This window comes from Cottoperca gobio, chromosome 4 (genome assembly GCF_900634415.1).
Source record: "Cottoperca gobio chromosome 4, fCotGob3.1, whole genome shotgun sequence".
Taxonomy (NCBI): Eukaryota; Metazoa; Chordata; class Actinopteri; order Perciformes; family Bovichtidae; genus Cottoperca; species Cottoperca gobio.
The window spans coordinates 24,455,308-24,473,194 of NC_041358.1; the positions used below are offsets into that span (position 1 = coordinate 24,455,308).

General features: G+C 43.0%; 1 protein-coding gene across 1 annotated transcript in view; it reads left to right on the forward strand.

Annotated features, from left to right (window-relative positions):
• Nucleotides 1-17,887, forward strand: part of sema6bb (sema domain, transmembrane domain (TM), and cytoplasmic domain, (semaphorin) 6Bb) — a 94,854-nt gene that overhangs the window by 50,981 nt on the left and 25,986 nt on the right. The window contains exons 2-5 of the mRNA XM_029429621.1: nt 4,752-4,876; nt 6,340-6,454; nt 12,489-12,549; nt 12,658-12,720. Of these exons, the coding sequence (XP_029285481.1) occupies nt 4,771-4,876; nt 6,340-6,454; nt 12,489-12,549; nt 12,658-12,720 (345 nt within the window). The 5' untranslated portion in view covers nt 4,752-4,770. The remainder of the gene's footprint in view (nt 1-4,751; nt 4,877-6,339; nt 6,455-12,488; nt 12,550-12,657; nt 12,721-17,887) is intronic.

A 17,887-nucleotide genomic window follows, 5' to 3' on the forward strand; every position in this document is an offset into this window, starting at 1 on the left:
ACCTTTGTGCCGCTATTAAAAACAACATTGACAGAAAGCTGTTGCCGATTTACACATCCAGCAGACAAAGAACAACATGATCATTTATTTAGACATCTGGTGAATCTAAGTCAAATGTTAAGCTGATAAAGCAGGGGTGTCAAACTCATTATAGTTTAGGGGCCACATACAGCACAATTTGCTCAAGTGGGCCGGGACCAGTAAAATCATAAGCATAATAACATATAAATAACTCCAAATTGTTCCTTTCTTCTTAGTGGAAGAAAGTACATTCTGGTCAAATTTAATGAACTATCTTTTTTACAAAACATGAACAACCTGACATTTCTTAAGAATAAAAAGGTGCAATTCCAACAATATTAAGCCTCAGTTTATCATTTACACAACTTATAGATCACAGTGTATCTATAAAGGCACACAACATTTAGTCACAGGTATCTGGAACTGTATTTTACTTTATGATCAAAACAACTCATTTTTACACTTTGCAAAGTCATCCCGCGGGCCGGATTGGACCCTCTGGCGGCCCGGGTTTGGCCCTCGGGCCACATGTTTGACACCCCTGTGCTAAACGCTTCACTATGTCGGAAACAAAGTTCATGAGAGCGGTGAGAGTGAACCAAAACAATGAAGTTGTGTGTCGAACTGCTAACGATGAGCTGAAAGAGGCTAAGACACACCATAGAGCTGAGGAGCCGGGGGATAATTATCTGTAGGTTCATTATTGATACTGTTCCCTTTCACATACAAGTAGTCATGTGATCCATTATTAATATAAATCTACTGATTAGTGCAGATTTATTACCTGCAAATTCTAAAAAAAAATAAAACATTAATATTTTTGGCGAGCAGAAAAATGTAATTTGCCTTGTAAATTGATGATAAAAGGATTTGAGTGGAAATAGGCCGCGTTTGAATTAATTCTTCCTCCGTGCAGGCTTTTTGAAGCTGGGCGACCAGTGTGAAAAGGGATTATATCAGACTATTGCTTGCTTGATTACTGTGTTACCACTACTGATACCTCCGTATAATAATTGACAGCCACTCTGTTAAATATTTAAATCATAAAAAGCCCCACCACCACGGTGTCCCCATTAATGCTGCTCTATTTCATTACCATTTTCTCTACATCTAGGACACGCATAATCTTGCTTTTTTCTTTCAACCGTCCAATTTTTAGTGCAAGTATCTCATGGCTGTGCAATGAAAACACATCGAGAACGTACACGTCGACAAGACTGGGGCCAAGAGGGAGAGAGAGAGAGAGAGAGAGAGAGAGATAAGCCCAGGCGTAACGAGATGGTGAAAGGGAAGAGGTAGAGAGACATGAGGAGAGGAGAAAACGAGAGCCATGGCAACCGTAATAAGCGGCAAAAGCATTTTAGAGCATATTAGCCTTCATTTGAGTACGAAGTGTTCTATTTGCATGCAAAGTATTCAAACCCCTGCAGCAGAGGGTCACAGCTACCTACGTGTAACCTGCATCCAATTCCACATTGCAGGCATTCCTCACATCTCTGCTTTGCCGTCAAACCGTCCCCGCTTCTCTTTTAAGCCTCTGTTCTTTCGCTTGACTTGACGCTGTATCAGTCCTCATTAAAGGCTTTGCTGAAGACACTAGACATTATTGATTGATTGGCTGGTGATTTGTTATCTAAGTTATCTGAGTTGGCCACGGTGGTGATCATTCTGAGGTGGCTTTAATGGGGAGACATAGCACCGTCCATGCTCAAACTCCCACCCCCACCTTTTTCGCCAGCTAAATGATCCCATAATGACTTTGTTTCGGAAATGACTTGCCTAAACACCCATAATCAAATTGATCTGGTGCTGTGGAAACAGACAAATTAACAAGTCTGTGTAAATCCTGTCGAAGCGAATGGAGCGTGGTGGTGAGTTCAGGACTCCGGTTTCATTTGATAGTAAAGAAAAGGTAGTGAGAGTGGACGGGGGTATTAAAGCTCAGACTGAGGTTTCGCTCGACCAGCTATCGTTTGCAGTTTTCCTCAACTGTCGTCACTTACCATACGTATTGACTTGGCACACAAACTAAACTGTTGGGATGGCGCCTGAAATCAAGCTAAATCCCCTGAATATGTTTGTTGCAGCACTGGAAACAATAGCCCCCCCCCCCCCTCTCCTGGGAAAGAATTGACACAACAATATGCTACTGACAGTGTAGGTTTTAGCGTTTTTTTAAATCCACGAAGCCCACACAGCGTGCCAGCTTCAATATGATTTCAGTGACATCTACTGCAATTTCAATCTCGAACACGTAGTGCTATAGCACCCTGGGGTTGAATATTTTGGATTAGTGTCCGTCCCCCCCGTCCCCCCCCCCCCAAATGTCCAAGTCACAAAATGTATACGTGACTTGCAGTATGCCTCGTTCAATGATAACGCCGTGTTACTGTACAGCTTGAGCCATGCAGCGAGGCTTCTGAATGGACTCGGCTTCATCCATTTGTCATAATTACAGAGATGCTTTGGCTCTGAACCAGTTGCGCACCCACACAGACACACACACACACACTTTTATACTTGTGTATCTACTTATTCTGCTGTCCCATGAAATTGTATAGCCCAGGGTGTCTAATTATACTAATCGAATGCGTACCGCCTGACATTTATTCATACATTATTAATAGTAGAAACAATAGAATCTGTGATTGGATATAGTGACTTCCTGACTTCTCATCTTCTCTCTCTCTCCTCCTCTCGCTTTACCCCATGACCTCCTTTCTTCTCTCGGTGACTCTTTCCCCTTCACCTCCTGTAATTTAGCTTGTGGGTGTTGGGTATTTAACATGCCTCCCACTTTCATTCTGATGTCTGAGCAGGGAATGTGAGAAATGTCCCATAAAGATTATGTGTCCTGATAAGGTTATGTCTGGGACTCCATTAAAGAGCTGGGCTGCACAATGGCTGTTTGTATCCTTCGGGGGGGAGGGGGGGAGAGAGAGAGACTGTTTCCTTGTTACTTCATAGAGAACAGTATTATTCAGTTTTTATTTTCTGTTGAACTTTGTTCTGTATTTAATTCAAGATTAAGATAAACTGGTTAGTTATTTTACCTCATTAACATATTTTACTGTTGTTCCTTGTAATTTGACACTATAGAGCCAAAGGTATGTTAAAGCCCCACAATACATACTTATGTTACAGCAAAGTCCCTTATTTCCAATTCAGAGGAACTATGTACTTTATATTTATAATCAATACAAATCACCCTTACACAATTCAGTACACTTAAGTTGTTTACAGTCACTTCCCTGATTTAATGACTCTTTTCTCCTTGTGCTGCTGTGATACTAGCCTATATTTTATCATTTATCATCATCATCCAGTAATGTGTTCGTTGTGCCAGCTTGTTTTAAATTGTTACATAGTGTTGCTACAACACAATGATATTTCGTGCTTCCAACATTTTCTCTTTAAACATGACGGTGACTCTTAAACTGAACTGAGGTTGACATGAAAAGAGTCTAAGAGAGATAAAGACTGACACTGACAAAGGAAAGGCTGCGTAGTGGATCCTGCACGTTCAGGTGTCGTGTTATGCATCGTTTTACACATTGTGCATCGGTGACCTCAGGAATATGCTGAGGAGTTTTGCATAAAGAAATCCGACCTTGAGTATATCCAAATTTGAGATGTTGCAAACTGTGCACGACTGAAAGAAATGTTTGCAGCAGTGGCGATGGAAAGCCTTCTCCACTTGATCTTCAAAAAACAAATTACCTAATCTTGCATTCAGTGTTAAGATGCCGACAAGATGAAAATCGAGTTATTGGGTTTATTTTGCAAATTATGTTTGTGAATTTTCAAGGAAATCACAATTCCATGCCAGGCTCGCATGGAGAGGGGAAATTGATTCAGAGCTCAACATAATAGCAACTTGAATAAAAGTGCTTGTTGGACGAACATTGAATTCCGCCACACTGCAAAACTGCAGTAACGGCACACGGAGGTAGCGGTCGTGCAGCCAGTCGTGCCTTCTGAGGTTTGTGGCTGAAGCAAATCTAAGAGCTTTTCTCCTCCGAGGCAAAGTGCTTGATACATTTTCTAGATGGATCGTGTAGGGTAACTTGATTTGGCTATCATTTGTATTTCCACATGAATCACATCCGAGACATGCTTGTGCCTCTGTACCGCCCCATGAAAAATACCAACAGTTTAGCTCCGCCGTCAGAGAGGTGATTTGCATCGCTGGCAAGCATTCCATTTAAGTAAACCACCACGTCTCTCCCTCTCTCAGCCTCTTTCATATCCTGTGTAATGCTTGATGTATTGAGCCTTTCTCTCGCTCTCCTGCTTATACAGATTTTCCATTCATCTATAGGCCATATGTTGCCCTCTGTACGGCCCAAGATGTTGCCCCCTTTGCCTCTTTTCTCATTTTTCTCAGATGTGTCATAGATGGTGTTATGTCTGATGTGGTCATGTTGTGCCACAGTGATCTGGCTGCATTCAGAGCTGACTGGACACTTAATCCCTCGCTCCGAGCAGCTACTTCTCTCTCCGCTCACATCAGGGTGCAGAGATAGAGAAGGATAGAGATGCTGAGGGAATGCAAAGCTAGAGCTTTGGTGAAGAAAACGAGCCAGTTAGTTATTTAATTAGGCAGTCAGAGATTGAGTGAGTGAATATTTCTCTGTTTATGTTTATGTGTGTTTCACATCTATGCTTCATTTAGCAACCACTCACTCTCTTTTCTCCTTTTTTTTGTGTCTTTTTCTTCATTTCCACAGACTTCGCCGTTGTGTTGCTATGGCGACCATGGCCCCTCCCTTCTTCCTGCTGTGTTGGCTGCTCCGAGCGGCCAGCTCGGCGTTCCCAGAGGAACCGTTGCCCCTCAACTTCATCCCCACTGAAGGTATTGACCTCGCCGATTTTCTCACCCTGTAGCTGCCTTCTCCCCTGTGTGCCTCTCTCCCAGGTCGTGACGTGTGAGGTGTGGGGTCGCGGCCTAGCAGGCAGGGTGTTTAATTGAGGGGAGGGCAAAGAGGAGGCTTAGGGTCACTGTGTGAGCTGTGAAGGTCAGAAAGACTCTCACACGAAGGGTGTTGACTGGTGTCCACGTCAGGAGGTGTGGGGTCGCTCTCAGGAATGAGACCAGGAGTGTGGAAAGGGGCTCTCGCGTTCATGACTTTCCCACACACACACACTCAGACCCTCGAGAGACGCAGCTTCTTACACACTCAGACTTTGAGACTCCATATCAGCTCGACAGTCTCCAGCTCAAACCCGACCTTGATTGATTGCAGTTCAATAATATTGACTGATGGTTTCCCAGCTGAGTCTCGACCCTTCTCGACGTATCAATACCAAACAGGAGAGTGTAGAGAGGTTGTCAGGCTGCTGAGCGCTACACTGGAGCGGCCGCGCTAGACTCAGCAACTGGGGTTTACAGCAGGTATAAGTTAGAAAATGCAGCCTCGTCTGGATGGTCAGACAAGACAAGTGTAGAGTGGGAAGTGTGGAGGTGGACAGAGAGAGAAAAGATGGAGGACGAGGAGAGAAAAGGATGAATCACAGTGGTTTCCCAGGACAGAGTGACATGGATACAATAGGAAGATTGTACATGATAGAACTAAAGCAGACAAAACATAGAGGTGAATAAGAAACCGATGAATGGACTGTAGGGTGGGATTTAAAGAGGTAATGATGAAAGAGCAGAGAAGATGAGAGACTATCACATGATTCACCTGAAGGTCAAAGAGAACCATTGATTAGTATAGAAGCGTGATTTCTGCTTCTCTCTTCACTTTATTCTCGTTCTTTTTGCGTCTTCGCAGATCTGATAACATGATAACAATGTGCTGAAAAGGCTCCGTCACTTTCATCTTAGATTTCTCTGACTTAACGTTTCCCTTCCTCGACGTACCAAATTCCTCGTCCTCCGAAACGCTTTGATAATTTCGGTTTTTTTACCTTTTTTTTGATATTTCTCAAAAAGTCACCTGTCTCTGCGTGTCTGTCTTCAGGACTGATCTGAATCACTTGACAGAATATGTCTTGCCAAAGTTGTCATCAAAAAGCAGCAAAAATGAGTCCTAATCACTCAACAAAAACTTGAGAGTGTAACGGTGACACGTGAGGTAGAGTTCAGACGCCTTCAGATTACGTGTTTGGGTTTGTGCTCTGTTGCTTTGTGTAGCAGACACGCTGCTGTTTCAAGTGCAGGTCTCAACCTTTTGTCACCTTGAATACCTGTTACTGCTGCGGAACTGTCAAAACAAACTTAACACAAAAGCACTTTTATGTTGACTACTTTTGTACTCGGATGTCAGTTTGGGAATCAGCCATCATGTGTTTCTGTCTCTCGTTCGTCGCCAGTGGTGAGAAGACACCCGGTGTTTCTGGGCCGACCCCACCGAACATGGCTGAGACAAGAGCCTCTGCACATCCAGAGGATCCTCCAAGTCAATCGGACACTCTACATTGGAGCCAGGTACAACACACACACACACACACAGGCACACACACACACACACACACACACACACACACACACACACACACACACAGTATGAACACTTCATTATGGCTTTCTCGACTGTGAGAATGCTCTTTAAGAAATCTGGGACATGTGATACGCCTTTGATTGTTTGCATCACACACACATACATACGTACAAATATAGCTTTGTCAGAAGCAGCTTTAATGTCTGCGCTTATCTTTTATCACTGCATGTGTTGCCAAGCAACATTAGCCACTTTCATTGGACATTATTTTCGGAGTTCGTGTCTAAATTTACTCATAAAAACATAACTATCAGTTTAATATCGCTGGGGCTAGATTTAGGGAATTTTATTAAAGTGTATTAATTTCTCATGTGACCAGGCCTTCACAAAGCTTGCATTATTCAAACATTAAAACTTGGAGGCCATTTCTGTGTTACATAATAAAGGGCACAGTCATAACTTTGTAACTAGCTATTCACAAGTTTTATAATCTCTTCTGATTAATTGGAAAATTAAATGTGCGATTTATGTGAGACTTATAGGCGAGTAATGTTTTTGTAACAAATCTGTTACTTTGAAAGCTGATATTTGACCCGATGATTTGTAGTTTGTTCGCCATATGAAGCTGGTCCCCATCTGTCAGTCTGGTGAATGTGCTGCTCCTGGACAGACAGACCCTGCTGGTCAGCCTGCTCAGCTTCACCCGGTTTTCTCCATACAGCTACATCTGCCGCCCCCCGGAGCCATTCAGGAGCCGACCTTAAACAGACTGAACTAACAAAAAACATACACCTCAAGATTTACTGCCCGTGTTGTCCTAAAATTTAATTTAGCTTGAAACATGCTACATATGGCGCTGGTTATTTGATGTAGTGGCAGTCTGAAAGAAGACTGAAGTGGTTTCCAACAAGAGACGCCACTGTGGTCCAGGAAATGACCCAGTCCCTGGCCTCCAGCTGCTCTAAACCTCACTACTGAGACTGTCGGTAGTAAATATATCAAAGTGTGTAACATGGTTCCAGCCATTCTGTCTGCGCTCAGAGGGTCTGTCGCACACACATGCACACAGTGTGATAGTAAAGCTGCACGCAGACGACTACAGCTACTGCAGTCTGCTTTAACATATAACAAGAGCCATGAAGCAGTTGGAGAGACGTTCATTTAAATTTACAGCTGCAGAGTTTTTTTTACTGAATAGGCGAGGTAAACTGATATGAATGTCCCAGCCAACCGGATGATAATGAAATGTTCGACTGACAAGCGGAAAGACGAGAGAGGCGAGGGAGGTTCGCGGCAGCATGAGATATTCACAGAGCGCTTTGAGAGTATATTTATATATTTCTTATAAGTGGCTAATAATGTTTGCGGCTTCCTGACAGAAAATGATCAGCCTAGAAAGGAACAGATCCATGTTTATATGCTCGTGTGTGAGCCAGAGACAACCCAGCAGGGAGGCAGAGTTTAAAAAAATATAATTTATAAATAAGTACCTGTGTGGTGTCAGGTATGACTGCCAAAAGCTCCTACAGAGTGCATGGCCTGATAAGACGCCTCACTCATCCCCTATTCCTGTCAGCATTAGCATGGCTGCTCCTCAGACTGCGAGCGCTGCTAAATCCCTGCCCCAAGCACCTGCTGAGACCAGCCACCACTCCCTGTCCTCTTCCCAGCCTCGCTAAATGAAAGTAAACCATGTATTTGGCTGGTGGCTGGTGGAATAAAGCTCCTTGCTGTGTTAAGCCCCATTTCATTGCTGTCCAGATGAGCAGCTGTGGATCCTGTGGTCCTCAGACCTCAGACGGATTTAAAGGGCTAATCCACACAAATATAAACCAATTGGAGAGTGTTTATCAATTGACAAGATGACCAAAGGAATGAAGCCAATTCTTGATTAACTGTTCCAATTGTGATAAAGCGGAAGAGGTTTTTTTTTGCCACCTGGCTCTGCGCGTGTGTTTGTGTTTACGTTTTGCATTAGTTGGAAACGGAAAGTGCGTTGACTCACTGCCAGGTTGGTGGTTGCTCCGTTTAATAGCCCACAGACGACGATCTCAGAGGACACGGGGGGGTCACAGTCAGGTCAAATGCCTCATGGCAGACGGATAGGGAGACGCTCACTTGAGGCAAAGACTGGGTAGCTTGGGAGGCAAAGCTGCCAGGCCGTTCGGCTGCAGGGCGGCTGGTAGAGAAAATTTATCATGCAAACGAGGACAAGTATGTTGGGAGGGACACAAACACCCACATGGACAATAGACACTGTTCTCACAGTATATACTAGTAGTACTGTAATGTGTGGACTCACACATCTACATAGGAGACTGTTAGTGTACAATAAGTTAATGCACTTTGCCAATGACTTGCAGATTCATGTCATTTAAACTACAACAAAGCAAAACCAATGATTATTTTCATTATCAATCGATATATATATATATATGATGTTGTTCTCAGGGGTCCTTGAAATCCATGAAAGTTTGAATTTGAGGGGGGAAAAATGAAGGCCTTGAAAGTTTTTGAAAATATTCAAAGGTCATTGAAAGTGCTTGAATGTATATTTTTTGTGCAAGAATAGAAATTGAAGTTATTTTACTTGTACCTCTCGTAAATAAGTGTTTGTCTTTATCTCTCAGTTGTTTCGCTGTGTTAGAGCGCACAGAGTCTGCAAACACTGTAACACAGCACAGAGAAGTGTTCACACATTGGAGCCTCTCTCTCTTTTTAATTGTTGTCCGTGAGCTTCTGTAAAGCCTGCTCGATCTCGTTATAAAACTGATCGGTGTTGTAACAGTAACTAACCTTGATTCATGTCTCAAACTATGCTGTGTGGGTCCTTGAATATGTGGCAATCGGGCGTGTAAAGTCCTTAAATGTGGTGTTTAAGAAGGTGTGGGAACACTGTTACGCATTTGGCCTACAATAAGTGAGTCACACAAGAGACACAGTGTCACAGGTGGACTTTCAAAAGGTGGCTTTTATTCACCCAAAAATGAGGAACACAACTTACAAAATAAGCACATAAGATGTCATAAAAGAGTTCAATTCATCAGTTTAAATAATATAACAATTAATCCAACAAAAGTAGCAAAAACTAATATGTCAACAAATCTAGTGTGCATTGCTCTGCTCTGCTCTGCATATATAAGTATACTTAATTATGTCTCTATTTATTTTCACAGCCATGTAAACGTCTTTTGTTGATGAATAATACTTCTTTTGTATAGCCTTTGAAGGAATTTATAGTTCTAGTTTTTGTATTTTTATGGATTCTGGAACACATTTCTTGTCTGAATTGGTCAATTATTAAGACGTAGTCGTCTACTGTGAGTCAACTCCTTTTTTCGAGTAGTTGTTGCAGCCTCAGGCCTCAGTATATGACGATGATGCACTGTGAGTTTAATGCCTGATGAAGGTCTTGGACCAATTCGTTGCTCTTAGTGGGAACATAGTGCAGGATTTCTTTCCATATGCACTTTTCAGTTTTGAGAGGATTACAATTTCATGATATGATATCAAACTGGGGACATGTTTACTTACTCAGGCACATAAAAGACATGCAAACTCACACGTGCCACAGAGTACTCTCCCTCAGTCAGCACAAGGGTCAGGGTAACTAGGTGGTCAGCTCAGATTTTTCCATTTTAGCTTTCCCTTCACACTATTTGCAGGCTCAGAGAGGCTCAGGGCTGCTCACACTAAACCACAACACGGCTGCTAGCTAGAAGAAGAGTAGGAAAACTTATACAAGAAATACAGGAAAGCCTGGCTGTGTTGGATTAAGATGTCTTCACTTTGAGTCTGCTGTTGTTTGTCCGACCAAATGGAGAAAGTTCATGAGCTGGTCAAGTCAGACATTTAGGAAATGTTGGCAGTTTCTCTTCAGACTCCGTGTTGACTTTGCATTAGACAGGTCAAAAAGGGCCGGGAGGGGATATATGAAATAACAGCTCAGGCACGCGCACATCCTACACACACATACGCAAGGCCAGACACAGAGAATGAAATAGGAGACTTTTGATTTGTAGGTTTTAGCACTGGGTTTTGTGAGCTGAGGCGCCTGTGTAAGTTATGACCGAGTCTATTCAAGGCTGCGCGCACATCCTGCAACATAAAGAATAATGAAATCTTTACACAGCTCACATGTTAGTCCTTACCCTGAATTCCTAACCTTCTACCACATGCAGTACACATTAAATCCACTAACACACATATAAACAAACAAAAGCATACAGGCCACAGGCATCATTCAAACAACCTGGAGGGCAAGAGAAGAGATGGAGAGAGAGAAAGAGAAGCAGCAGCATAAATAATTCCCTCTCCTCTGCACTATCAGAGGCAACAGCGCTGGCTGCCAGCCACTCTGACTCGGAGGCCTGTTGCTATATTCATTATGTTAATGCTGAGACAACGCTGAAGCAGCCTGGATGAGATTATGCCTCACACTCTGGCCCACTCCACTGTTTGGAGAACGCTTAAACTCTGACCTGTTAAGCAGAGACGCACTGAGCAAGGTGATTTCGCACTTCCTCGCCACTTAGCCGTCGTCCTGTTCTGCGAGGTTGAGTAAAAGCGGGAATCGTCTAAAACACCAGCAGGAAGTGAAGATGAATTATTCAGGATTGGAGTAACCTGATGGCCTGCAGTACCTGTGCTCTCATCATGCACACATTCTCACACAGCTCTCTCTTTCAGAAACACGGATGCAAACACGCGTTTGATACACACACTGAGGTGGTACGATTACAGGCACCTGTATATGGACGCATACGTGATAACCTCTGCCTCTGTTCTCCGAAAGCAAGAGAACATGCAGCACTTGGGAAGGCGGACCTGGATCAGAGATCGGATCGATACTGCCGCAATAACACGGCTATGGTAGATTTACAGATTAGCACATTTAGGCTCTTTGCTTAGATGAACCCCGAGCTTCAGATTCAACGCAGAAGATACCGAGGCCTTGATCAATATGCAAACATCAGCAGTTACCGGAGCTGCCAAGCCCAACTCTTATGTACTTGGCCTTTTCACAGGAACATCCAAGGTTACTGCAGAATTATCAGCAGATTAAAGGCGCATTAATGACATCAAAGAACTGGCGTCGACGGAGGGCAACTGTTGTGTCGCCTCACGTTGCCTGCGTCTTGGCCTGAAAGTCGCACTCGAACACACCGCGAAGAGTACAATCAACGGCCAACTAGCACGTATGTGAAGCAGCCGCGCGAGAGGAAATAACTCTCCAGCCCAGCTTGCAGCGGTAGTCTTTATTCCTCATTCAAAAAGGGAAACAAGAAAGCGTAGGGCTGTTTACATACAAGCCGTTGTTATGATACATAATTTAAAACAATGCACTGTTTGCCTACCAGAAGAGTGTGAGAAAGTAGTGTTTGGAATATCAATAATATATGCATGGTGTTAGGTTTAGGACCACGTGTAGGCAGCATATGGGGGTGTGCAAGCACCACTATAACAATTTGATTAAATCACCCATTAATTACATTACATCAGGCTTTTGAATAAGACTAATAAGCTAAATGTGGGGGCCTAGGAGCAAACTCAATGCAGCAAGTAGAGTTTAATGAGAAGAGGCAAAAGGCAAAGGGAGAATATGAGACATCAATATGCAGTACGGTACAATTTCTCATATATATTGGGAGAAATGGAAGACATTAAAAAGCTCCATAATCTCTGAGGGTGTGATCAACTTTAAAGGAATAAAAGTCTCTAATATACATGCATTACATAGCTGCACATACAGAATTATTTAGTTGTATAACCATACAGATTCAATATATAGTGGAAATATTCATACCCAGAGTTTGTATTAAGAGTGTGGCTTGGGTTTCATCCAAAACAAACATCTGCATCGACCTGCACCGTCCTGAGCTAGCAATATTATCTCTGCTGTACTTGTGCTGTGTTGCTATTCATGGTTTACATAGTGCAGCGTCGTGCCTTACCTTAAGCTTTGATTGTGCTGTGTTGGCTCACTGCCAATCTCTCGTCTCTCTCTCTCTCCCTCCTCAGAGATGACCTTTTCCGCGTGGAGTTGGACATCGTTGCAGGAGAAGAGATGTTCTACAGCAAGGTGAGCGCCTCCAGGACAGACATCTAATGCATGGAAAATGTTACTCCAGGAGAAATGCAAATGTAGCTAACCAGCCGTCCATGTTTGTTTGTGTGTTTGAATGTATAGAAAAGGACGTGGGAGTCGAACAAGAATGACATCCGGATCTGCAGGATGAAGGGCAAGCACGAGGTAAGAAAGCCTTCCACACATTCTCCATCTTTCTCTTCGCAATACACCTGCATGAATTGATTTTTTTGGCCACATGGTTGGGAATTCAACAACCTGTGAACACAACATTGACATATTATCACCTCTATAAAGTTGATATGGCAAACATATTAGCTACTTATTATCTAGCAACACAGAGCGACATTGGTATTCATTTGGAGTTGTGTTTCTGGCCACCTGGCGAATATAAGACCAATACTCTTTTAGCTGTGTTGTTGGGTCTCCACTAACTCCTGAGGGAAATATCTTCCACTTTAGCTGCAAAACGCTCCACTATGTTCACCAGCGGGTCGCTAACGCTGCTGAGCAGGTGGCGGTTCTGTGGGTTCATCAGAGATCTTTCTCTGAAAACATGCTGCAAGATGAGGAGAAGAGGCAAGATCGAAGCAAAACAGTAAAGTTGCGAGCCGTAAAAACCAAAACAATGAGCTGAAAGACGCTAAAAGTTTCTTAATGCAGTCTTTTACACAATTCTTTAATTCATTATAATTATAAGATTGTATCGATGTTACAACATCAGATCAAATAGTAATAATACAAAGATCTGACGGGAAAACAAACTTTAAAACACGCAGGACTCTTCATTCATCATCATTAAGTTACTTCAACATTTCATTTGCATTTTCACATTCTTTTACTGGAGGCCCTTTTCTGAGTTGTTTCTCAGAATAATTTGATTAAATCAGCTTCTTTTGAACTCTGATATTTCTGGTAAAAGCCCTAAAGCAACCACAGATGATATGTCAAGATAATGTACAGTAGACTTCTAGATCAAATATATTGAATTTATATATTAAAATATGTTGAAATCATGTCCAGTCACTCGTTTGTCTTAAACAATCTCTCTTTCTTACACACATTATTTTGGCACATCTTAACTTTCTGCCTGGAGCTTTGCTTTGGTTGCACCAGTCATCTCACTGTCAGCCTGCCTGCTCAGCCTCGAGAAGAGGAGGGTTCTGACCACATCTAATCTCACTGTCCCTGCTCATCTAACACACACACACACACACACACACACACACACACACACACACACACACACATTGATCAGAAGAATAGAGCCACGTCTACCTACTCCCCACTTGTTCCACCATCACGAGTTAGGAATGTGGTTTGTGACCTCAGAAAATGCCGGTAGGCGTTGAGAAACTGAGGCGATGAGAAAGTGATGGGGTGAAACGTCCCAGCAGCCACCAGCAGCCCACGCCTCAGTACCTCATATAGCTCCAACACACACACATCCCCAGCTGTATTCAGTGTGCTGTATGTGTGTAGATGAGTGTAGTGGTGATGGCTGGCAGAGTAAACATGGGCTCTGTCCCCTCCAGGCAAAGAAAAAAATGACTTATTTAACACAGTGAGAGAACACCTGACATTAAATCTATGTTAGACAGTGCCAGACAGAAACACAATGGAGAATAGAGGGACTGAGACAAAAAGCTTGGCTGAGAGGAGGAGAGGGAGACGGAGAGGTGAGAGAGAAGAGAGAGAAGAGAGAGGGAGTGCGTTGGTCCTTGTTGGCCGGCCCTGAGGAGAGCTGTGGGGCCGACCGAGATATAAAAAGGTCTTCTTGTCCATAATGACTGTGCTGCCTGTTAAAGCTGTGAGTCACACGGCAATGTGAGAAAGATAAGACCACTGCCAGGTCCTCTCACTCAGCTCTCTGGGCTCAGACGCATATGAATGGATGTGATTGTGTGTGCATATGCATGTACACACCAGCACAGGCAGTCGCACACATATGTTCTCAAGGGTGCTACCGTTATTATTTTGTAAAAGCCGATACGATATCACAGTTGGTCAAATAAGACTAGAAATGCTTTTATTTTAATTCTAACAAACTACACATACATGGCAATGTAATGTAATGATGTACTTCTTCAACAACTACAGCCTCAAAAATGAAGCATAGACTTGAATCCACACCTCTCTGAGTCGTGTCAACCAGGACAGGCAGCATTGTAAAGAAACCCTGAATAACGTTTACAGTCAGTGTTTAATGCATTTCCTTTCTCATACAATTTTGAATGAAAGCAGCCATAGGGCATGCTTAATCCTGGCTTGAGTGTGTGTGTGTGTGTGTGTGTGTGTGTGCAGAGCAGAGGAGAGGGACGGCAAGGGGAAACACTGAAGCCCATCAATACACACAGTGAGGTAACAATCTGTTCTCATAGTCAAATACCGCTACTTTGCATCGTACAGAGGAGAAAGGTGCATTGTGCCATGGGAAGAGAGACGCAGAGGGGCGTGACAAAGCGGCGGTGTTACGACCTGGGAATGAGAGCGGGCTGCACACCTTGCTTATTGGCTGGAGGTTGCAACCCCCCCGTGTGGGGACCAAAGGTTCTTTGTTGGTGCACAGAAAACGTCCCGACTACAGGCTGCAGGCTCTGTGTAGACACAGACGCTGCCACACACTTCTAGAGAGTCATAAGTGATGACTGAGAGGGGTTATTCTTCTATAAGTCTAAACATTGTTTTTGAGGAAAATGCTGCATAGTATACCTTTTTAAGAAATAATGCCAATTGTAAACATGATGACCAAACAAGTGGAATATTTAGTTGTTCCTTTTATTGAGCAATAACTCCTGAGATCCTCCGTGAACCTGAACATGTGCTCTATTTGATGTAATTGTGTTATCCAGGATTCATTTTGCTTGAGGAACTTGGCTTTATCGTGAAATACCTGAATTGGAACTGAAGTGTGCAGAGCGTTTCTTCTTTCAACAAGGAATTGCATCATACGTTTTCTGTTTCTTTTTTTATATATATATTGAGCAAAAGCACCGTAATAAATTCAAAATATTGTATCACTTAGCTTTGATGCGGCCTTTAAGACCTGGGAAACACTGTTTTGATAACTAAATGATGTACATTTTTAAGATGTAAATCAATATTACAGTGATGTATTTGCCTAGCAACAGTGTTTACTGCAGGGCTTTTGTGTTAAAACGCTTTGATGGAAGATAGCTGGAGGTGTTGTTGTGGTGACGACCTCCTGTGGTTTCGCTCATCATTTTGGAGGTCAAACTGAATATTTAAACGTCTTTCTCTGACTCGTAATGCACGCACAATATGAAGGTGTGGTCACCAACCCTGCATGAACATTATACACTCATACATATTCATGGTTTCCAGTGTTGTTATCTGCTCTCTCTCTTTGTTTCTCCCTCCTACACATACATGAGCACAATTGAAAAAAAGAAAAGCAAATCTATCAGGCAGTCATCTTCTGTGTGCCGCCCTCACCCTCTGTCCCCTCCCCTCCCTCCCTCTTTCTCTCCTCTAATTCTCGTCCTGAAAATGTCCTGTTCTGCTTGGGGGATGGTTGTGTCAGTTGTGATACATTCACCACCTCGTAATTGGTTTTGTAATTAAATGTTTCTGCTTGGTTGATCACAAAGGATATAGTATTCTCCTTAATTAGGCTGAAAATTCAATTTCCCGATTTCTTTTTTTTTCCCGCCGCCTTTTTCCTTCTCGTGTGTTGACCAAACGATTGTTGATGAACGCAACAGTCGGCCTCGCTGTCACTCACTCTGCATATTTCTGTCATATTTTTCCTTTTGTCCTTAGCTTTCTGCTGTCTCTTTATCGCGTTTGCCCTTTCCATGTTGCTCTCCGTCATTGCCTCCCCTGCGTTCACTCCTTCTCTTTCTCTATTCATGAAAGCAGGAGATAGAGGGTGAGACGCTCCCCAGAGGTGGCACGGTGCCAACACATCAGGCCATGGCAACGTGGCATGCGAATGCAAACAAAGGCAATTTCATATAGAGCGCTTTTAAAGAGCGGTCGGGCATCGTTATAGGCAGCACTTAGCGAGATTGTTTGATCAATATTGCGTTGATCGTGCTCTCTGAGGAGCTCAGGGTTCTCAATCGTCCAACCCAAATGCCTTGTCTGGGGTGGACAGTCAGAAGATTCAGTTTCACAACCTTTTTTGCCTCCCAAATGAATCAATTTGAAATACCCCTTGTGGAGTCGCTTTCATTCCTTGGAGTTCTGGTATTTTTTCTTTATCTCGCCAATGCTTCATAGTGTATAAAGTATCTTGTTTCTTTGTCTTAAGAGTCTAGACCTTGTACAATGTCTGGCCTTAAATCTTTGTGCTGATTTGACATATTACAGCCCCGCACGTGGGACATTCAGCGAAGGGAAGTTCAACCTTTATTTAACCCATTTTAATATTCCCCAAAAATGTGTACTTTTCAAACTATTACAACATAATGTTTAGATACAAGAACGCCAAAAACATCAACTCTGGATAAAAGAAGGATCTGCACAGTAAGTTCCAACAATGTAGAGATGAAGTTTTCCATTATTGGCCATTTATCACAGCATATGTTGCTTTCCAGACGTTTGTGCAGTATTTCTTTCCCTGAAATAACTTGATACTTATTTCCCTTTCTGTATTGATTTAACCTCAGTTTTTGTGATATGATGTAATTGTTTGGGCATTCTGCTCATGTGGACCGAGGGATCTGCAGCTATGAACTGCGTTTCCCATGCGCAATTAACTCTCTTCCAAATTGCCCCGATGAAGGTTTAGCCAATAAAAACTGGCTTTATCATAAAAATAATTGCATTGGACCAATGTGTGCTGATCCTTCCTTTCTCCATATATTACATATATATATATATATATATATATATATATAGACACAATAATTACTCACAATGTGACAATTTGTCATGGCTTTATCAGCAGCTTATCAGACAGAGAGCTTTCCAGGGGGGATTCAGGTTAAGTGTTTTGGTCACGATTGAATGGTGGTTGTGTGTGTGTGTGTGTGTGTGTGTGTGTGTGTGTGTGTGTTTCCACCAGGGAGTGAAGCTCAGCTGACCCCACAATCTGTGGGTCTTGCTGCAGGTCGGCTCCTCCGCTGAGGCTGACTGGCCTGGAAAAACTCTGTGTTTTTTCCTCTTTCTGTCTCTCTTCCCTTCATTCACTCCCAATGTCTCTTTCTTGATTTTGTCCCCCTATTTCTATTATCTCACTTTCCCCTCCATCGCCCCCTCCCTCGCCCCCTCCCTCCTTCTGGTATCAGATGTTTGTTTGTGGCCTGTGGTGTGTTCAGTCAGAATTACCATCAAACTGAGGAGAAGGTTTGCAGAGGGACGGGGA